General features: G+C 55.3%; 1 protein-coding gene and 1 pseudogene across 3 annotated transcripts; both read right to left on the bottom strand.

Moving 5' to 3' along the window:
* Window positions 1–9,843: 9,843 nt before the first annotated feature.
* Window positions 9,844–12,220, bottom strand: LOC148219304 (N-acetylmuramoyl-L-alanine amidase-like; annotated as a pseudogene). Its single transcript, XR_015799820.1, has one exon. The product of XR_015799820.1 is annotated as an N-acetylmuramoyl-L-alanine amidase-like (transcript).
* LOC148219305 (uncharacterized) lies at window positions 9,844–15,775 on the bottom strand. Of its 2 annotated transcripts, XM_088157740.1 has the most exons (3): window positions 15,391–15,775; window positions 14,903–14,954; window positions 9,844–14,740 (listed from the first exon to the last, which is right to left on the bottom strand). In XM_088157740.1, exons 2-3 carry the CDS (start codon window positions 14,922–14,924, stop codon window positions 13,818–13,820), a joined length of 945 nt encoding a protein of 314 aa, XP_088013866.1. In that variant the 5' UTR covers window positions 14,925–14,954; window positions 15,391–15,775; the 3' UTR covers window positions 9,844–13,817. The 2 variants fall into 2 exon arrangements, with proteins under 2 accessions (XP_088013866.1, XP_088013867.1); XM_088157741.1 differs by lacking the exon at window positions 14,903–14,954 and having other exon boundaries at window positions 13,170–14,740.
* Between the last annotated feature and the right edge of the window lie 6,317 nt (window positions 15,776–22,092).

The following is a 22,092-nucleotide window of genomic DNA, read 5'->3' on the forward strand; positions in this document are numbered from 1 at the left end:
GGTTGGGGGGGTGAGGAATTCTGCAGTGTGGGGTGGGGACGTGCTGGCCTGGCACAGTGCCCTACCCGGTACCCCCTGTCACTCCCACGACCCCATGTGTCCCCATGCCAAGGTGGCACTGATGGTGGCACCGGGACCCGGCCGAATCGGGTCGGCACCGGCGGGGCCACCCACGGGGCAGGCACGGAGCCACCCCTGCCTGTCCCCAGCCCTGTCACTGTCACACTGCCAGGCCCGCAGGCATTGCCACCCCATGGACACGTGTCCCCTGGCACTGCCATGCTCCTGGTGGCACCTCCGTGAGCATCCTGGCACCTCCAAGGCCACCTGTCCCTTGGTGTCACCACACCCCTGGTGGCAGCTCCATAGCCGTGTGTGCCCTGCTGTCACCACGCCCGTGGTGGCACCTCCATGGCCACCTGTCCCCAGTTCTGGCACCCCGGGTGGCATGGCCAGGCCACCCACACCCTGTTGTGTCCCCTCCCATGGCCGGGCCACACCACAGCCCCTGCTGAGCTGCCCTGCAAATCGCCTCCCTTACGAGCAGCCAGCAAGGAAGGGCACGGAATTGTTACCGTGACACTTAAATGCAATTTGTTTGTTCCGTTCGTCCGAAGAAGTTGAGGAATATTGTAGGTGCTGTACTGCAGGAATCGCTGCCTTGGGACGGTCGGGGCAAACTCAGGAGCTCTCTTTATTCTGGTCTTAAAGTTTGCAGTTTATTTTGTAGGGTGTGGGTTTATATAAGGCCCTGCTGGGAACTGCAGCCACAGCTCAGAGCAGGACGGAGAGAGGGATAAAATGAGAGTAAGAGAAGAAAGCAAGAACAAAGAGAGTAAAAGCATAAGAAAGAGATTTTCCCGTTTACAATACATTAAATCTTCTTCTATGTTGAATATTCTCATTTCCACTAACCAATCTAATACAAGATACAAATTCTCTAACGTTTGCATGCAACCCATAGGAATCACTATATTACCATGTTTTACTGCTTTTCTTATCTCTAAATTTTATCTGGGACCCTTCCTGCCATGCCTAGGGAGGATGTCTGTTTGCTCTTTGGTATTTGCAGCATTTAACTTTATCTAAACAAAGGGGCCTTCAGGCATTCAGTTGCTTTCAGCCACACAGTCAAAAATTGCTGCCATTTCTATTTCACTTATATTTTCCATATTCTCAAAGCCTTTTGCTGGGCACTCGTATTTATAAGGTTTTCCTAATTCATCCTTCCCAACACTGTACTTAGGAGGAGTGGAATGTCCGAGTTCACCAGGCAGGAACAGCTTTATTCTGGAGTGAAATCCGTGTGCTGGATGCTGAAGTAATTTCAGAGAAGCTCAGAATGTGCCGAGTTGGAAGGGCCCCATCAGGATCATTGAGTCCAACTCCCGTCCCTGCACAAGACACCACAACAATTCCTGAGAGCACTGTCCAAATGCTTCCTGTCCCAAGACAGATTTGGGGCTGGGAACACTTCCCTGGGAACGCTGTTCCAGTGCTCAAGGCCCCTCTAGGTGAAAAACTTTTTCCTGATAACCAACCTAAGCCTCCCCTGCCTCAGCTCCAGCCGTTTCCTCGAGTCCTGTCCCTGCTCCTGAGAGTGAAGAGATTTTGGTACTGGCCCCTGCACTGGCCCTCGGGAAGATGTTGAAGAGCTCAGTGAGGTCTGACCTGAGTCTCCTCCTCTCCAGCTGAACAAACCAGGTGTCCTCAGCTGTTCCTGAGTCCTTCCAGACCCTTCCCCATCCTCGTGAGCTGCTCTGGTCGCTGTGCCATGGCTTTATGTCTTTTCTGTGTTGTGCTGCCACTCAGGGTGAGGCCACCCCAGTGCAGAGCAGAGTGTGACAATCCCCTCCCTGGCCCAGCTGCTGCTGGGCCCGCTGCCCCACGACACGGGGGCACTTTGGACTGCCAGGACACTGCTGACCCGTGTTCAACTTGCCCTTGGCCAGGACCCCCAGGTCCCTCCCTGCAGCTGCTCTCCAGCCTCTCCTTCCCAGTCCACACACCAAGGCAGGGGTGCCCCATCCCAGGGGCAGAATCTGACACTGCCCCCCTTCCACTGCACACACCTGGTGACTGCCCACCTGTGGACACACACATTTAGAGAGCTTGGAAATTGCAGCTTGGCAATTCCTTTCAGGCCTGGGTTTCTCCTGACTCTCAGATCCATTCCCAGGCTAAGCTGACTGCAGCTTCAGTTAAGGGAGGCAGTGTTGGGAAGGATGAATTAGGGAAACTTTATAAATACGAGTGCCCAGCAAAAGACTTTGAGAATATGGAAAATCTAAGCGAAATAGAAATGGCAGCAATTTTTGACTGTGTGGCTGAAAGCAACTGAATGCCTGAAGGCCCCTTTGTTTAGATAATGTTAGATGCTGCAAATACCAAAGAGCAAACAGACATCCTCCCTAGGCATGGCAGGGAAGGTCCCAGATAAAATTTAGAGATAAGAAAAGCAGTAAAACATGGTAATAGGGTGATTCCTATAGGTTGCATGCAAATGTTAGAGAATTTGTATCTTGTATTAGATTGGTTAGTGAAAATGAGAATATTCAACATAGAAGATTTAATGTATTGCAAACGGGAAAATCTCTTTCTTATGCTTTTACTCTCTTTGTTCTTACTTTCTTAAGTTCTTTTCTTTTACTCTCATTTTATCCCTCTCTCCGCCCTGCTCTGAGCTGCGGCTGCAGTTCCCAGCAGGGCCTTATATAAACCCACATCCTACAAAATAAACTGCAAACATTAAGACCAGAATAAAAGGAGCGCCTGAGTTTGTCCCGACCGTCCCAAAGCAAAGATTCCTACAAGGCAGTCTCCCAGAGTGATAACTTGGTGAAAAACAGAGTGGAATTCATAATAAAGATTAACACCTGGTGTCTTTCCCAGGGGACATCCGGACATGCTGTCCCAGGGGATGTTTGTCCCAGTTGTCCAATGAACTCCTGTCCTGTCCTAGCTGCACTTTAAACACGGGATGTCCGTACAATAAATTGGCCTTTTTTTCCCCAAAAGAGCTCGGTGTGTGTTGCTGTCCTTTCTCTCTCTTTGCAGCGCAGTGACCACACACCCATCTCTGGTTTTGAGGTCTCTCTGCCCTCCAGGCAGGCGACAGCTCCTCCCAGTTTCGTGTCATCAGTAAATTCTCTGATTATCCCTCCTAGTCCTGTGCTCAGGTCCTTAAGGAAAATGTTGAAGAGCCGGGGCTGACGGTGGAGCCCTGCAGAACCCACTGGTGACCAGTGCCAGCCTGGTGTCACCCCAGTTCCTGCCACCCTCGGTGCCTGACTCAAAGGTTAGAGAGAGATGGGGACACTGAACGGTGATCAGAATCCGAATTTTACTGAGCACTACATGTGCTTATGTACAGGAAGAGTGGTAATATTTTACTACAATCATCAAGTTAACCATCACATAGACAAACCTTACATTTCAGCTGGGTAAAATCTTATTTCCTGTAAGCCAGACTTGATTCAGTCTTCCTGCAGTCAGAGCTCTGCTTGCTCTTGCCATGGCATCCTTATTATCAAGCTGCATGTTCTGATTAAATCTGCAGCACTATCAGTCTCATTTGCTTTATCCATAGCCACAAACTAAAAATACACTCTTAAGCGATTTGTCTACTAAATTTCTAACACACTGTAAAATAGAAGGAATAACTACTACAATGCACAATATGATGCCTAATACATACAAGCCTGCTTTAACTAAATTCCTAACCCAGCCAGTGAGTCTCCAATCCCTAAGATCTGGTTCAGCCAGTCCTACCCATTATCTACCTGCAGTTTATTCACACTTTCTTTGAATGCTGGCATAGATGGACTGGGAGTGGTCAGAAAGGTTAAGGCAACACATCCCATGGAATTCCTTACCCACGTCCCTGTGCTAAAAGCAAAAGGTATTGCTGCTCTATTTTGCATGTCTGACAGAATCAACACCAGCTGAAAGTCCTGTTGTTGCTAAGGATGTAGCATTGGTTTGTTTAGCCAACATCCTAATCGGTTCAGTAAAACCTAAGGCTTTTCCTGCTGCTACAGCAGGGCTGAAAAATGCTGCTGCCCATCGCTGTCCCTTAGACCAAAAATCAAGCTGATCATTACGATCTTTGTCAAAAGCATGTCAGGTTCTCTTAATTCTAGAAGGGATATTTATGTTGGAAAATCACAGAGGTGTTTGGGGTTAAAAGGGACAATTGTCCAAGGCTAATGGTCCTCCTTTAATATGCGAGGGGATTGCAGGCCAGGCCCTGTCCCTGCAGACTAAAAACACTGCAGGAGGTAAAAGTAAAGGAGCATTGGTGGAGCAAGAAATTGTATAATTACACCAAGCACTCGCATTTTTATACACAGACTGGTGAGGGAAACGCTTTAGACTGGGTTTTCCCAGAGTAATTAAACCTGACACAAAAATCCATTTTCACTGAGATCAGAAGTTCTAACTCCTGAGGAAAGAGAAGGGCTCCACTGGTCCCAGGTGTCAGCATGATTGCTGCTCTGCAGCGCTGCATTTACCTGAGGCAGGTGAGGACAATTGTCTAGGGGCAGAGCAACAAGATAGGTTGAAAGGGATTATCTGGGGACCCCGTGGCCAAACACAAAGTACCTTGTCCTGTGGCGTTTGCTAAGGTTACCCAGACATTTGTTTTTGGTTGATTAACAGGCCAGGTTTGAGCACTAGAAACAAATCCCAGTAAATACCATAATATTTGGGAAGTCATTGTTTTTCCTTATTCTCAGTGGCAGTAAGCCACTGCTCTGGAGTAATTTACATTTTTTCAAGTAAACTAAACTCATACTCACACAATTTGTGCGTGAATTTGTGTGTGATGTATAAAACCCAACCCTGTAAAGCCTGATACCCTCAGCTAATCACACCATTCTCCCCAAGGGCACAAGTCAGGAGTTAAATGCTGCTATCACAGATGGGTCCTCAGGAGCTGCACTTAAAGGTGAATCCTTCAGTGTGACAGGAATGTTGGATTTGTCCTTACAAATGTGGATCTGCTTGTAGGTAAGGCTAGCACTGAGAGATACAAGAAGCAATGGGGTGGATTCCACTGATTGATTGTCAGGAAAATTAATCCACAAACATCAGAGGTTTTATGTCCAAAAAGGAGACAGAGGAGTCCTTTTTGCTTTATTCGAATAAAGGGAGAGGCCATGGGACATTCCCTTGGGATCTCTCCATATTTTTGGAGGACGCAGCCTCCTTTTTATCCTATTTTCCCTATTTTCTCTTTCCCCATTGCTGAGGTACTTGAGAGGCACAGACTTCCCGGAACGCCTGATACCTGAAATTCCCCTCTAATGTATAACCCTCCCTTTTCATTTTTAATTCTTACAGAATTCATAGTTTTCCCCCCGTTGCTTCTTTCATCTTTCGATATCCAATTTCATTTACCAGCAGCCCTACAGTTTGTTTGTAAAGGCAAACATCTCTTTCCATTCATCAGTGAGAGGAATGTTGAATTTGTCCTTACAAACGAGCTGTGGATCTGTAGGTAAGGCTAGCACCGTCCCCCCAGTCTGTGCCACCTTTGGGATGCCAGGCCTTGGGCTCCCTATTCCCCCTGGGCATCCCCTGCCTCCCACCTGCCCAGAGTGTCCCAGGGAGCTGCTGCCTCCTCAGCCAGGGGCTCCTGAAACACCTCAGGGGCAGGGCAGGCCCAGTGTCACAATGTCCCCTTGATGCCATCAGGCCCTGCAGGGTCACACTGCTGCCCCACATCACCCAGCCGTGGTTCCAGTCACTCCCAGTATGATCCCAGTGACTCCCAGTCTCTCTCAGTACATCCCAGCTGACCCCAGCATGCTCTCAATCACTCCCACTTCCTCCCAGATGCTTCCAGCAGGATTCCAGTTGCCCACAGCCACTCCCAATCACCCTCAGTGCAGCTCCAGTTGCTCCCAGTATATCCCAGGAGCCCCCAGCCATGCCCAACTATCCTCAGCATGCTTCTAGTCACTCCCAGAATGATTCCAGTCCCCCTCAGTGTGGTGCCAGTTGCTTCCAGCATGGTTCCAGTTCCTCCCAGTATGATCCCAGGTGCACCCAGCTGCTCCTAGCAAAGCCTCAGTCACTGTCAGTACAAACTCTGTGGCCCCCAGTGGAAACACAGCCACATCCAGTTACTCTCTGTTGCCCCCAAAATGGTCCCAGTTGTTCCCAGTGTTGTCCCTTCCAGCATCATTACAGACTCCTGGTATATCCTAATTACCCCAGCCTGCTCATCCTCAGTCACCCCAGTTGCCCCAGTACGGTTCCAGTTACCCCCAGGATGATGTCACTCATTCCCAGTATATCCCAGTTACCTTCAGCACACATCTGTCATTCCCAGTTGTTCCCAGTAGCCCTCAGTGTGGTCCCAGTCACTCCCAGTATTTCAATGTCCGTGCTCCAAGTGCTGCTCCCAACGTGATCCATGGGGATGGGAATGTCTGGCTCCCTTCCCAGGGCAGGGTCACACCTGAGCCAGGTGTGCAGGGCAGGACCTTGCCCTGAGCCCAAGCACTGTCCCACCTGCAGGATCTGCTTCCCCTCAGCCTCTTCCTCCTGCAGCCCCAAGCCCAGCTTGGTGCTGAACAAAGGGGCTGGGCTGGGGTCAGCCCCCTCTGCCCCCTCCCCAAATTCCCTCCTGGGGAGCAGGAGCTGGGGCAGGAGCTCCGGGGGAGGGAAAAGGGGGTGACCCCGGCATGGGGGGACATGGGGGAGTCACACGACCCCCGGGGACCCCCCCCTCCCCTTCTCCCGCAGTGGAGGCCGAGCCCCAGCCCAGGCAGACGAAGCCCCCGAGCCCCGGCAGCGTCTTGGGGGGGGGCGTCCGGCGGCAGCTCCGGGGCCGGGAGGGGCAGGATCCGGGAAACGGCGGCGGCTGCCGGGAACGGACCGGGATGGACTGGGACAGGCTGGGATGGACTGGGACACCGGGATACACCGGGGCTGGGACCCACTGGGACCCCGCAGGACCAGGACTGGGGCAACAGGGATCATGGTGGGATTACCTGGGAGTGACTGGGATCATGCTGGTGGAAACTGGAACCTTACTGGGGCAGCTGGGTGTGACTGGGAATGGTTATGAGTATGCTGGGATATACTGGGAGTGTCTCTAACCATACTGGGGGTAACTGGGTTTACTGGGACCATGCTGGGATTGACTGGGATCGTACTGCATTCATACTGGGATCATACATGGAATGACTGGGTCTATGCTAGGGGCAGCTGAGAGCAACTGGGATCACACTGGGAGGAACTGGAGCTTACTGAGTGGCTATGAACAACCGGAATCATGTTGGAAGCTACTGGGAGATACTGGGAGTGAGTGGGAGCACATTGGGGGCAACTGGGAGAGACCAGGAGTGACTGGGATCACAGAAGAACCATAAAGGAAGTTACTGGAATAACAGTGGGATTATTTGGGAATGACTGGGATCATACTGAGTGACTGGGAGCAACTGGGACCATGCTGGGGGCAAATGGCATCATACTGAGAGTGATAGGGTTCATACTGGAATCATACTGGGAAGAACTGGAGCCATAGTGGGAGTGACTGGATTCATACTGGGAGCAGCTGGAACCATCCTAGTGGTGGATGCAAACACCTGAGACCATACTGAGAGTGACTGGGATCATACTGGGGTGACTGAGAGCCACGGGGCCCATGCTGGGGGTGACCTGGGCACCCCTGGGTGAACTGGCCCAGCTGGGGCTCAGGGCTGTTCCCCCCGGGGTGCCCCAGCTTCTGCTGCCACCCCCTGCCCCAGAGAGCCAGGGACACAGAACGGGCGAGGGACAGGGCACAGCTGCTCCCAGTCACTTCCACCTCCTCCCAGTTGCTTTCAGCATTATCCCAGTTGCTCACAGCCACTGCCAGTCAATCCCAGTATGACTCCAGTCACCCTCAGTGTGATCCCAGTCTCACCCAGCATGGACCCAGCTGTTCCCAGTGTGTCTCCAGTCACCCCCAGTATGGTTAGGGACACTCCCAGTATATCCCAGCTGCTCTCAGCATGTCCATAGTCCTTCTCAAATATTCCCAGTGGCCCCAGTAATGTGTTACTTACCCCAGTATGTAATTAAATTTACAAAAAAAGGTAGCCCAGTATGATCCCAGTCATGCCCAGAATATCCCAGTTGCCTCCAGCATGCATCCAGTCATTCCCAGTTACTCCAATTTGCTTGCAGCATCAGCCCAGTTTCCCTCAGGCACTTCCAGTAGCCCCAAGTGTGATCCCAGTTGCTCCCTTTTTACACCAGTATGATCCTGGTAACCTCCAGTACGATCCTAGTCACATGCCAGCACTCCCAGTATAATCCCAGTTGCTTCCAATGACTCCCAGTATGGTCCCAGTTGCCTCTAGCTAGATCGATCCAGTCAGACCCAGTATGATGCCATTTGTTCCCAGTTGCTGGCAGTCACCCACAGTACAGGGATGACGTGCATGATGTGTTCCCAGTCACTCCCAGTCACTCCCAGTATTAGTTCAGTCCTCCCAGTATCATCCAAACATGACTCCAGTGTGGCCCCACTCACTGCCACTATGAAACAGTTGCACCCCACATGGTTTCATTTCCTCTCTTTCACTCTCACTTTTGTTCCAGTCACTCCCAGTTCCTCCAGCATGATTCCATTTGCTCACAGCCACTCCCAGCCAGCCTCGGTGCAGTCACACTCACTGCGACTACGATCCCAGTCACCTCCAGCATGATCCCAGTTCATCCTAGTGTAAGCCCAGTTGCTTCCAATCATCCCCAGCAGGCACCCAGTCACTCCCAGTTCCTCCCAGTCACTCCCAGTTGCTCACAGTCACTCTCAGGACGACCCCAGTCATTCCCAGTATATCCCACTTGCCCTCATCATGGTTTCAATTACCTCCCGCAGGCTCCTACTCATTACCAGTATGATCCCAGTACGATCCCAGTACAGCCTAGTCACTCCCAGTGATGCCATATCTGGGATCCCCCACCCCGGACCTCCAGGCTCCCCCCGAGAGGAGCCCCAAGGGCTGGAATTTCCCAGCCAGGGTCCCCAGCAAGCCCCAGTTTGGATGTGCAGCCCCCAGTTTCCCTCTCCTTTTCGCCGGGCCGGGTTCCCCCCGGCCCCAGCGGGTGGGAGCAGCCGAGAGCCCCGCGCTGCCCATCCCGACCTGTCCCGGCTCCATCCCCGCTCCTGCCGCGGGCTGCGAGGGCTCCGGCAACGGGGCGGGAGCGATGGGGATGGTGGGGCCGAGATGGAGGAGGGCTGGAGGGATGAAGAGGAGGAGGAGGAGTGTGAGGAAGAGCTGGGATGGAGGAGGAGCAGGAACTGGAAGCGCAGGGAACACGCGGTCCAGCCCTCGCTGTGCCCGCAGCCCCCCCGCCCCTGGGCCATTGTCCCCCCAATCTCACAGGAGAGCGCGGAGGGGGAGCTCGCCCAAATATCCTGGGGGCTCCGTGGGAGAAGATGTTTTTATCCAGAGGGAGTGAATTTTTGGAGCTTGAATGATTCCAGAGCTAAGCCAGAGATGGCCTTTGGGGAGATTTTGGAGGGTTCCCGGGAGGTTGTTTATTGCCGGGGGGGTTGGGGCAGGAGAGGGGAGAACACTGGGACACCGAATTGTGCAGCCCAGGGAGAGGAGACCCCAGATGGAGCCTGGAGAGGGGAACACCCTGGGGAGGGGGAGCCCCTGGAGCTCCCCGCAGGCTGGAGCAGAGTCAGGGGAAAGGGGAACACCGGGACCCCCGGCAGCACAGAGAAGGGGCAGCCCCAGAAGCCCAAGGATGGAAGAGCAGAGATGTAGCCGTGGAAAGGGGTTTTAACCCTTTAAGTGCAGCAGAAATAAGATCCACAGCTACATGGTCGTCTGTCATGACAGGAAGAAAGAGACAAGTTTATTGAGAAACACACTTGGTTTTATAGCATGACTCGCAATTCCAAGAGTAGAGAAAAGGTGATTGGTTCAGAGACAAGACACCCCATTGCCAGGGCCTGGTCAGGCACCACAACAGGTGTTCTATCTTGTTATTAATTCCTTTTTATTTTGACCAAATTATCACCCTGGCAGAAATTCTCCCTAGCCTTGAGCTGGACCAGCTCATGGGCTGGGAACAGAGCTGAGAAGCTGCAGCCTGGAATATTTTCCAGGCTGTAATTTTCTTACTTTCTCAATATGTGTCCACCGGAGAGGGGGGACCCGAGGGATTCCTGAGACCCCTGCCAGCCTGGGAGGGTGGGGACCTGAGACAGGAGAACTCTCAATACATGCAGGACCCCCAGAAGTCCAAACTGGAGAGATCAGAGAGGGAGACATCCTGGGGAGTTTTCTTAGGAAAAATCATGATCCATTCAGATCCATTCAAGTATTGGAGGGCTAAATCTTGCTATTTCTAAGGGGTTTTCCAGCTAAATCTTTTGGTCTGAAGTATTTTTAGACTCAGTCTTAGTGAAGATTTTTATGAAAACAAAATGTCTAGTGACTTCTAGAGATGGTCCTGGGCAGGAGGAATTCCCAGGCAAACGGTCTCACACCTTGTTTTCCCCCAAAACTGGATTTCCTATTCCCAAACCTTGGCCTGACGGAGGAGGCTGCAAGGAGAAGGAGGATGGCCCGGGAGCCCCAGGCAGGTGAGGAGGAAGCCCCTGGCCCTTTCCCCCTGTGTCCTGCTCCATGTCCCAGCCCAGCACGGCCCCCGGCTGCAGGACAACCCCCCGACCTGGGGGGATCTCCTTCCCCTTCCCTGTGGCACGGAGGCAAATCCCATCCTCTGCTTGTCCTTCCTGCCCCAGGCAAGGAGCTGAGCCCGGAGAGCAGCGAGGACAAATCCCCGCGGCAGAACCTCGTGGGAGAGGCCGTTTGGAGCGGCCCCACGGCACAGGAATGCAACGGGGAGGAAAAGCCGCGGAGATCCCGCAGCAGGAGGGGCTGCAAATGCAGATCCCGGGGATCCCAGCAGGAAAGACCCAGCCTGGCCCGGGGAGGTGGGCAGAGATATAATCTGAGCTCTTATCTTGTGGTCCCTGAGCAGCTTCACGATGGGGAGAAGCCCAAAAAATGCCTGGAATGTGGGAAGAGCTTCAGTGACAATTCCTACCTGTGCTGGCACCAGAAGATCCACAAAGGGCTCCTTTGGGACATGGTGGTGTCCACGTGGGGACGAGGGGCTGAAGGTGTCCCCTTAGCCATTGAGGACATGACAGAAGCCATGTGGGGACAAGAGATTCTTTGGGGACATGGCAGAGGCCATTTGACGACACGAGACTTGATGGGGACAAAGCAGAGGCCTTCTGGAGACACAGGAGGTGACAATCCCTGTCTGGGAGGTGACAATCCCTATTTAGGGGGTGACAACTGCTGTTTGAGGGGTGACAACCCCAGTTTGGGAGGTGACAAGTCCCATTTGATGGCTGACACCCCCGTTTAGGAGGTGCCACCCTGCCCATACCCACATAGCACTCGCTGAACTCCCACGCCCAATGAGCCATGGTTGCCACCTTCTGTGTCCCCACGTCCCTCAGGAGCTCCGGGCTGGGAAACAGCATCTTCAGCACCCCCAAAACTTCCTCCTTCTTCAGAACTCTGTGTCCTGCCAGTTCCCCAAAATCCTGGCGCCGGTAACTGCTGACTGCATCCTGCATCTGAGCCATTCCCGGTTCCACAGCAGCTCGGCTTTCCGGGCCAGCCACACCCCCAGGACCACCCCATCCATGGCCCCGATGGCCATAAGGTCCGGGATGGGACTGGGGTCACCTCAAGGTGAAATCCTGGTGGTTGTTCACGTCATCCCAGCAGTCGCTGGGTCCCAGAGCGGTGGCATTGTTGTCACCCCCCCTGCGCAGGAAGGATGTCCCCAAAGCCAAGAGGGGCTCGGCAGCTGCGTCGAGGGTGGGGAGGGGTTGCCCAAAGTCGCCGGATCTCAGCTCCACCCTGATGCCGGCCAGGAGGGGACCAAGGGCCACCGTGGAGCTGACAGGGGCCAGCACCGCCCCCAGCTCCGGTGTCGCCAGGTTGTGGCACAGGAGCTCAGTCAGGAGCTGCCACTGGCTCACAGTGAGAGCCCGGGGGGGTCTGGGGGTCCCAGGGGACTCGCCCAGCACTGCTCAGCACTCCAGGGTGCTGCAGACCCCCAACCCCTTCCCCAAGGCCGCGGGGGTCGCAGGGGAACCATCCCGGGACGGAGACTTGAGGGCATCCAGGATGGCGAGCACCGAGTCCAGGTGGCTTGGGGGGACAGCTGGGGACATGCCCGGGGGGCAGCCGGTGAGGGGGGTTAAGGGGTGGGGAGAGGACTGGAGGAGGGGAAAGGCACCCAAAAAAGTACCAGAAGCAAGAAGGCGCCTGAGTTTAGGGGAAAGGATGTAAAAGGGGGGAAAGGATCCAAAAGAGGAGGAAGGGAACCAAAATAAGGGGAAAAGACCCAAAAGAGGGGAAAAGATACAGAGTAAGGGAGAAAGTATCTGGAATAGGGGGGAAAGTATCCAAAACAGGGGGGAAGGACCCAAGATCAGAGGAGAAAGGGTTTCATGAAGTGTCACAGGGTACAGGGTGTCATGGCGTGTCCCTACCTGTGCCAGGGTGGGTGCAGACACTCAGCGCCAGGAGCAGCTTCAGAAACATCCTGAGGGACACGGGACACCTTGCAGGACACGGGCCCGGGACCTCAGGGACTTAGGCCCCGCCAGGGGTGGGGGACAGGGACACATGGAAGGGGACAGGGACACACTGAGGGGTGACAGGGAGGCACAGTGGAGGATGGGGACAAATGGAGGGGAGGGCACACGATGCCACCAGGACACACAGCAGGGGATAATGTTGCCACACCTGTGGGGACATTGCCACTAGGACACCTCTGGTGACACCCTGAGTGAGGCCACGTGACACTGCTGGTGGCACTGACCCTTGCCCTGTCCCCAGAGGTGGCTGGGTTTCCCTGAGGGTGGTGGCCATCACTTTGCTTCCAGGCCACTTGTCACCAACTGAACAAGCCCTGTCAGCAACCCTCCTGCTCTGGTGGGTGGTGACATTCAGTGACTGCAGTAGTGACAGCGGGGATGTGGTGGCAGAACTGAATTGGGCAGCATTTCGTCATGGCCGAGATGAAGGTCCTGGTGGCATTGATGCTGTCCCAGTTCGTGTCCCAACTCATGTCCATGTCCCCTCATACCCCCAGCTAGTTCTGTGTCCCCATCAATGTCCCCAAGAAAGGCTGTGTCCTGTCGTGTCCTCATCCACGATCTCACCCATGTCATTGTCCACCATGGTCTCCCCATCCAGGCCTTACCAGTTTCAGAATTTTCAAAGGGATGAATGGAAACCTTGGCATTTCAAGGCCAAAACAAAAGGATTTACTTGTCCCTGCTGGCAGAGCATCCACATGCTTGGCTGGGTGGGAAGAAACTTTTTTGGAGGCATTTCCACCCCACTGTCTCCAAAATCAGGGGTTTTGCCCCAGTCTGTTCCCATTTGGCTGTGGAAGGTGCCCATGGGCCAGAGAGAATTGAAACGATGGATTTAAATTGCAGGAGATCTCCAAGGCCACCCAGTGTTGCTTCATGCCACCAGAAGATGCAAAAAGTGAGATTTTTCTGGGGTCAGAAGTCGACAAATGTGCTCTCCACAGTGGATTTCTGATGTTGGTCAGTGGATGTGTCCAGGTGCTCACAGGGAGCCAGGAGGATGTGGAGCCCCCAGCCAGGTGTGTTCCCAACAGGGATCAGCAGCACCAGGGATCATTGGGGCTCTGCCCACTGGGGATCATCCAGCGTGGATCCTGCCATGGGGGATGGAGCTGGAGCAGAGCACGAAGCTCTTCCAGCACTCGGGGCAATCACAGGGCTTCCTTTAGTGGAGACTCCGTTGGTGTTTGTTCAAGTGAGAGCTCTGTGAGAATCTCTTCCCACACTCAAGACACTCGTAGGGCCTCTCCCCGGTGTGGATGCGCCGGTGGGTGACGAGGTTGGAGTTGTGCCTGAAGGTCTTCCCACATTCTGGGCAGTGGAAGGGCTTCTCCTCTATGTGAATGCGCTGGTGCAGGAGGAGACTGGAGCTGGTTGAAAACCTCTTGCTGCATTTATCACACTCGTAGGGCTGTTCCCCTGTGTGGATCCTTTGGTGCACAATCAGTTCAGAGCTCGTCCTGAAGCACTTCCCACAGTGGCCACACTCGTAGGGCATCTCCCCGGTGTGGATCCGCAGGTGGGAGACAAGGCGGGAGTTGTATTTGAAGCCCTTCCCACAGCTGGGGCAGCGGAACGGCCTCTCCTCTGTGTGAGTCCGCTGATGCATAAGGAGATTGGAGCTGGTCTGAAACCTCTTCCTGCATTTGTCACACTCGTAGGGCCTCTCCCCGGTGTGGATCATCTGGTGGCGGAGAAGTTTGAATCTTGTACTGAAGCTCTTGTCACACTCCCCACACTCGTAGGGCCGTTCCTCCACGTGGACTCTCCAGTGGCAGATCAGGGAGGATCTCTTGCTGAAGCTCTTCCCACAGTTTGAACACTTGTGGGGCTTCTCCCCATCGTGAAGCTGCTCATGGTCCCCCAGCTCCGAGCTCTGGCTGCAGCTCTGTTCGCTTCCCTGCCCCAGGCTGGGTCTTTCCTCTTCGGATACCCAAGATCTGTGCTCACAGTCGCTCATCATGTGCGATGTCTGAGGCTTTTCCTCCCCGTTGGATTCCTGCTCCACGGAGCCACTGCAAACGGCCTCTTCCACGAAGTTCTGCTGCGGGGATTTTTCCTCCTTGGTCTCCATCCTCAGCTCCTTGTCTGGGGCAGGAAGGACAAGCAGAGGATGGGATTTGCCTCCGTGCCACAGGGAAGGGGAAGGAGATCCCCCCAGGTCGGGGGGTTGTCCTGCAGCCGGGGGCCGTGCTGGGCTGGGACATGGAGCAGGACACAGGGGGAAAGGGCCAGGGGCTTCCTCCTCACCTGCCTGGGGATCCGGGGGCATGTTTCCCCTTCCTCACGGCCTCCTCCTCCTCTGTCGGACCAAGGTTTGGGAATAAGAAATCCGGTTTTAGGGGAAAACAAGGGCTGAGCGCGTTGTGTTCGATGGTCCCGCTGCCCAAGGGCAGCTGCAGAAGTCAGCGCCCCTTTCAGCCTCGGGGGGCCCGGAGCCCGCTCAGCACCAACCTCCCGCACCCCTCCAGGCTGCCGGGGGTCCCCGGCTCCGGGATCGCCCCTCTGCGCTCTCCCCGCTCCGGGGCTCCCCCGTTCACCCCCGGCTCTCCCGGGGATCCCCAGACCCGATATCGGCCCCTCCCCGCAACGTGGGACCCCTCCCAAGATCCCTCCCGAGGCATTTCCGGCTCGGCTTTGGCGTCCTGCAAGATCCAAACATTCCCTGTCCCGCAAAAAAACCCCTCCCGAAGACCCTCTCGCGAAGGATTTGGAGCGAGACCCCCCTTCCCGTTCACCTGCGGGTCCCGGGCGGAGCCGGGGGAGCTGCGGCCTGATCGAGCGGGCAGGCGGGGAAGCCGCGCGGTTCCACTGCTGCAACTCCTCTTCCTCCGGCACCTCCTCTTCCTCCTCTTCCCGCTCCTCCTCTTCCTCCCGCTCCTCCTCCGCTCCCAACCCGGCCCGCACAGGTGGCGACACCTAAAAGCAACCACGCTCTGCACTGAGGGGGTTCCAAAGCGGCCCCGCCCCGCGCGGCACTGGGAGCGATACTGGGAGCAGTGGAAGCGATGCTGGGAGCCCTGGGCAGAAATTGGGAGCGCTTTCCCTGCCAGCACCGCTCTTACTGGGAGCGCACTGGGAGCGAACTGGGAGCAAAGAGCCGGAGGCAGCTACAGCCGGCGGTGGGCGGGGCCAGAGCCAAGGGCGTGGCTATGCAAATCTAGGAGCGATCGCGTGCTGTGATTGGTGGGCGGGAGCAGCACGGTGTTTCCCGGTCACGTGAGGGCTGGGGTGGGGCCCGGAGCGATGGCGGCGGCGTCCAGTGAGAGGGGACCGGGACCGGGAATGGGACAGGGACCGGGAATGGGGACAGGGACCGGGAATGGGGACAGGGACCGGGAATGGGGACAGGGACCGGGAACACGGGACCGGCAATGGGGACTGGGATAGGGACAGCCCCGTGTCATCCCCTGGGGGGCGAGGAGGGGACAGCGACTGGGCTGTCGCACCGTGACCTTGCTGAACTGGGAGCTCGTGGCGGGGGTCGCATTTTCGGAGTTCCTCTCGTCCTGTTCTGGGGGGGAGCAGTCAGCACCCCCAGCACCCCCCGGTGCCCTCCACTACCTCCCAGTGTCCCCCAGTTCCTCCCAGTACCTCCAGTGGCTCCCTCAGTATCCCCAGTGCCTCTCAGTGTCTCCTGGGGGTTCCTCTCATCTGGGTCTGGGGGTCCGTCAGCACTCCTGGTACCCCTCCAGTAGCTCCCAGTCCTCCCAGTAACCTCAGTACCTCCCAGTATCGCCAGACCAGGCCAGAGGCTTTATCCTGATCCTGGTTTGGTGTCCAGTTCCAGTGCCAGTGTCCATTGTCCTGATCCCCACCCCGTGTCCAGCTGCTGTGCCATGATGCCAAGCACTGCCCCAGGTGGCTTCCATCCCCAGTGCCAGTGTGCAGTCCCGGTTCCCGGGGCCAGGATGCCAAGCTTGGGCTTGGTGTAGGGCCCTGGGCATGGCTGGGGCACGGCGTGAAGGGTTTCATGGGACATGGGACATGGAATATGGGGCACAGGACATGGGGCACAGGACACGGGACATGACCGTGAGCATGGCACAGGACATGGGCACAGGGTACCTGCCCCAGCCTGTGACCCAAGGGTCTCTGTGCCCACATGTGCCCCACATGTGGACCCCCGTGTCGTCACCGGGGACCCTCCTGCCTGCCGGGTTCAGGTTCATGGCCTCGGACGTGGCCTTCTCACTGCGGGTCCTGCTCCACCACGAGCCCTGGGGACACTGTGGGGTCAGGAGGTGCCACCCTGGCACCCCAGGGGACACTCCCGATGTCCCCACTTACCTCCTCATCCCTGCCTAGTGGCACCGGGCGTCCATCCACCAGCTAGAACTAGGACACGTCTCACATGTTGGCATCGGGCAGCACTAGTGCCACTGGCAGTGGGGATGTACCCAAGGGGACAGAACAGGGTGTGGGTGCCCACAGTGTCCCTGTCACCCACAGGGGGATGTGGCATGGCTGTGCCACCAGGGGTGCCAGGATGAGGTGGCCATGGAGGCGCCGCCAGGGGTGTGGTGACACCAAGGGACACGTGGCCACGGAGGTGCCACTGCAGGTGGCGGGATGCCCACGGAGGTGCCACCAGGAGCTTGGCAGTGCCAGGGGACACGTATCCATGGGGTGGCAATGCTGGTGGGCGTGGCAGTGTGACAGTGACAGGCCAGGCCGGGGTGGCCCTGCCGGTTCCGAGCCAGTTTGGTCGGTCTCTGTGCCGGTGTTGTGGGGCCACCGTCAGTGGCACAGGGACACGCAGGGATGTGGGAGTGACAGGAGGAACTGGGCACACCAGGGGGCTGTGCCAGGCCAGCACCTCCCACTCCTGGCCCTCATCCTTGAGAAGGTGGCACGGGGACACCAAAAGGGGTTGGGAACATTGGGGACACAGTGGTGGTTTGGGGACATGGAGGTCCTCAGGCCATGGAGGTGATTTGGGACACCGGGGTGATTTGGGGACACTGAAGTGCCTCAGTGCCACCCCCAGCACTGTTTCCCTGTCCCCACAGTACCTGGCTGTCCTCAACGAGACCCTGGGCCACTACCCCTACTCTGGCACTGGGGGTGGCACCAGGGGTGGCACTGGGCCGTGGCTGTGCCTTCGACATTGACCCCAGCATCATCACCAGTGGGGACACTTGGGGTTTGGGAGTTTGGGGTGCAGGGTTTGGAGTTTGAGATTCGGGGTTTGGGATGCTCTCAGGGGATTTGGGATGCTCTCAGGGGATTTGGGATGCTCTCAGGGGATTTGGGATGCTCTCAGGCCATGTGGCGTGGTTCCAAGAGGTTTGGGAGTTGAGTTTTGGTTTGGGGTTTGGGTTTGAGGTGCAAGGTTTGGGATGGTCCCAGGGCATTTGGGGTTTGGGGTTTGGGATGGTCCTGGAGCTTTCAGAATGGTCCTGGAGCATATGAGATTCAGGATTTGGGAAGTCCCAGGGGCTTTGGGCTCTTGGCATTCCCTGACCCCAGTCCCACACAGTGCCTGGGGGTGCACCCTGGGGACCCCTGGCCACTGGCACTGGACGGCACTGACAGCAACTCCACCCTCCAATTCCACAGGTAAATCCCCAAAACCCCCAAAATTCCCAAAAATCCCACCCAGGGACGTTTCCCATCCATAAAATCCAAGTGTGGGATTTGTGGTCCCTTTTTCCAAATTCCTGCATGGGATTTTGGGGTGGAATTTTCCTTTCCCAGGATTCCCTTTTCCCTTTCCCAGGATTTTTTTTGAGGAATTCTTGGCCAAGTTTTCCGTTTCCTGTTGTTTTTTTGGGGATTTTGGGGCATAATTTTTCCATTTTTAGGGTGTTTTTTTTTGGATTTTGGGAACTCTTGAGGTTTTTTTGGGATTTCAGGTGGAATTTTCCATTCTCCTTGGATTTTTTGAGATTTTGGGCTGGAAATTTTCCTTTTCTCATTGTTTTTTTTTTTGGGGATTTTGGGGTGGAATTTTAATTTTGGGGGATTTTGGGGTCAGATTTTTCCTTTTTTGTTTTTTTTTGAGACTTTGGGAACTCACAGGGGATTTTGGGGCAGATTTGTTGCCTTTCCTGTTCTTGGGGATTTTTTTGGGGGCTAAATTTTCCCTCTTTCATTAGTTTCTTTGGGATTTTGAGGTGAATTTTTCCCTCTTTTTGGTGATTTTGAGGCGTCATGTGATTTTTTTTGTCCTCTGAGGCTGATCTGTGTCACCATGAAGTTCCAGCTCGAGGCCATGGACATCCAAACGCTGCTGAACCACAAAATCCCCGGCTGTTACACCTTCAGTGACACTGACTGTCCACAAGTGTCCCTAAATGTCCCGAAGTGTCCCCTGAATGTCCTTCTCGTATCCTCCCATGTCCCTTTCGTGTGCCTCATGTCTCTCCTGGTGTCCCACTCGTGTCCCTCTCGAGTGTCCCTTGGCTGTTCCCTGGTACCTCTGTGGCCTCACAGCCGGTGGGTGCTGTGACAGTGATGGTGATGATGGCAGTGACAGTGACAGCGTGTCTTAGTTTGAAAGTTTCTGCTAAGAAAGGCAGGAGCTCCTCTTTGAAATGGAAAATGCAGACCCCCCCCCCCCAGGCAAAGATTTGGGGGTAGGAATAACAGTTCTTTACTGATATAATACATATATATATATATGTATATATAAAACCAGGCAAACAAAACAACAACAACTACTAAATTAACAAGAGAACAGAAACCCAGTAACAGTTCTCTCGGCCCTGGACACCTTTCCCCCGTGGTGCAGTTGCCGTTCCAGCCGGCGGGGCAGAGATGTGGCGATCGCAGGCGGCTGCAGGGGCGCTGGCGGTGACGGTGGCTGTGTCCCCACGGCAAGGGTGGAGGGGACAGACGCTGCTCACGGATCTTGGGGGGCAGTGTCGGTCCCGGTGTGCGGTCACTGCGCTGCAAAGAGAGAGAAAGGACAGCAACACACACCGAGCTCTTTTGGGGAAAAAAAGGCCAATTTATTGTACGGACATCCCGTATTTAAAGTGCAGCCAGGACAGGACAGGAGTTCATTGGACAATTGGGACAAACATCCCCTGGGACAGCATGTCCGGATGTCCCCTGGGAAAGACACCAGGTGTTAATCTTTATTATGAATTCCTTTGTGTTTTTCACCAAGTTATCACTCTGGGAGACTGCCTTGTAGGAATCTTTGCTTTGGGACGGTCGGGACAAACTCAGGCGCTCCTTTTATTCTGGTCTTAAAGTTTGCAGTTTATTTCGTCGGGTGTGGGTTTATATAAGGCCCTGCTGGGAACTGCAGCCACAGCTCAGAGCAGGGCGGAGAGAGGGATAAAATGAGAGTAAGAAAAAGGAACTTAAGAAAGTAAGAACGAAGAGAATAAAAGCATAAGAGAGTAAAAGCATAAGAGAGTGATTTTCCCGTTTACAATACATTAAATCTTCTTCTATGTTGAATATTCTAATTTTCACTAACCAATCTAATACAAGATACAAATTCTCTAACATTTGCATGCAACCTATAGGAATCACTATATTACCATATTTTACTGCTTTTCTCATCTCTAAATTTTATCTGGGACCTTTCCTGCCATGCCTAGGGAGGATGTCTGTTTGCTCTTTGGTATTTGCAGCATCTAACATTATCTAAACAAAGGGGCCTTCAGGCATTCAGTTGCTTTCAGCCACACAGTCAAAAATTGCTGCCATTTCTATTTCGCTTATATTTTCCATATTCTCAAAGTCTTTTGCTGGGCACTCGTATTTATAAAGTTTCCCTAATTCATCCTTCCCAACACTGCCTCCCTTAACTGAAGCTGCAGTCAGCTTAGCCTGGGAATGGAGCTGAGAGTCAGGAGAAACCCAGGCCTGAAAGGAATTGCCAAGCTGCAATTTCCAAGCTCTCTAAATGTGTGTGTCCACACCGGTGTTCCAGCAGGCTGCGTGTCGTGGCAGGCTGAAGCCCGAGGGTGTCCGAGCAGGGGCTGCGGGGTTACAGAGCCGAGGAAAGGCAGATCCCGGCCTTGGGATGACAGGGCGAGGTCTCTGCAGCGGGCTTGGGTTCTTCTCCGAGCCAAAGGAATGGGAGAGCGAGCAGAGCAGCTGCGCCCACCTCTCCTTTACCTGCCCCTGATCTCGCCGTGTTCTCCCTCTTCCCACCCCCCCGCCACCCTGCGAGAGAAACTCCAAAAAAAAAGGGACAGGGAGTCCCCTCCCCATGTTACTAGCCATCTTAGCATGTCAATGGGAAAAAATTCCAGACTGAGAGGAGAGGGGAAAAGAAAGAAAAAAACGACCCCCAACACAGTGACACTGACAGTGATGGTGACAATGACCGTGCCACCCAGTGTCCCCAGGTCACATTTGACAACTGCGTCCATAGCAGGCGAGTGCAAATCCGCCTCGACACCCATCTGGGAGTGCCACCACCCCTCGCTGCCCAGCAGAAGGGACAGTGGGTTACAATGGATGACGGGAGACAGGGGGACAGGGGGACACGGTGATGGGGTACCAGGTGCCCCGCCACCTCCGTGCTCTGGGCACAGGCAGGACGAGAGACATTTCCGTGGCGCCCCAACCACACTTCCCTGCCAAACCCGCTCCCCTCACACCTTGGGGACACCCCTGACTCCCTCTGTGCCACCCTGGGGTGCCCCTCAGTCTGGGGGGGGCTTGGTGGTACCGCAGGACCCCCTCTCTGTGCAATCCCCGAGGTGTCACCTTCGCTTTTTGTCACTGCCACCTGCCCATCTGTCATCAGCGCCCCAAAGCGGGGCGTGCCCCACATCCTACAGGAGGGTGGCGACAACATTTCTGGGGTCATGCCCAGCCACTTCCACTCCCCGCATCCCCCTGAGGATGCTGCGCGACCCCGCGCTGCCCTGGATGTAGCATCCCCTGAGGGCACCTAGGGGACTTCAGGGACTGTCCCCGTGGTGCCTCTGCTGCTGCGTCCGCGCTCAGCCCGGGTTCCTGCCGCGACTTCCCCATGTGACCAGGCAGGAGTTTGTCACACCCTCACCTTCTCCTCTTCCTCCTCTTCCTCCTCTTCCTGCTCCTTCTCCCGCTGAGGACGTGATGTCACTGCTCCAGCTGGGGACGCGCCGGTGACACCGGGGGAAAACCGCGGGTCACCCCTCGAAGGGACTGCGGGTTCGCGGTGGTTCCTGGAGTCCCCCCGATGTGACAGCTGTGGGGCTCGGGATGCTCCGGTGACAATTTGGAGGGGTGGGCGCTCGTTTTGGGGTCTCCAGGGTGGGTCCTGAGGTCTCCTCCCATCACCACAAAGTCAGCCCCTGCCTCAGTTTCCCCCTCGCTCTGCAGGGACCACCCGGAGCTGATGTTCTGGAATTGGGTTTATTTTGGGGGGGTTTTGGGGTTGGGCTTCTGGGGTGGGCTGGTGTGGCCAGTGGGGTGAGCCAGGGTGTGGCCAGGCTGGTGGGGGGCTGCAGAGCCAAGGGCTGTCCCGACCAGGGTCCATC

Source organism: Sturnus vulgaris, unplaced genomic scaffold (assembly GCF_052056855.1).
Source record: "Sturnus vulgaris isolate bStuVul1 unplaced genomic scaffold, bStuVul1.hap1 Scaffold_155, whole genome shotgun sequence".
NCBI lineage: Eukaryota > Metazoa > Chordata > Aves > Passeriformes > Sturnidae > Sturnus > Sturnus vulgaris.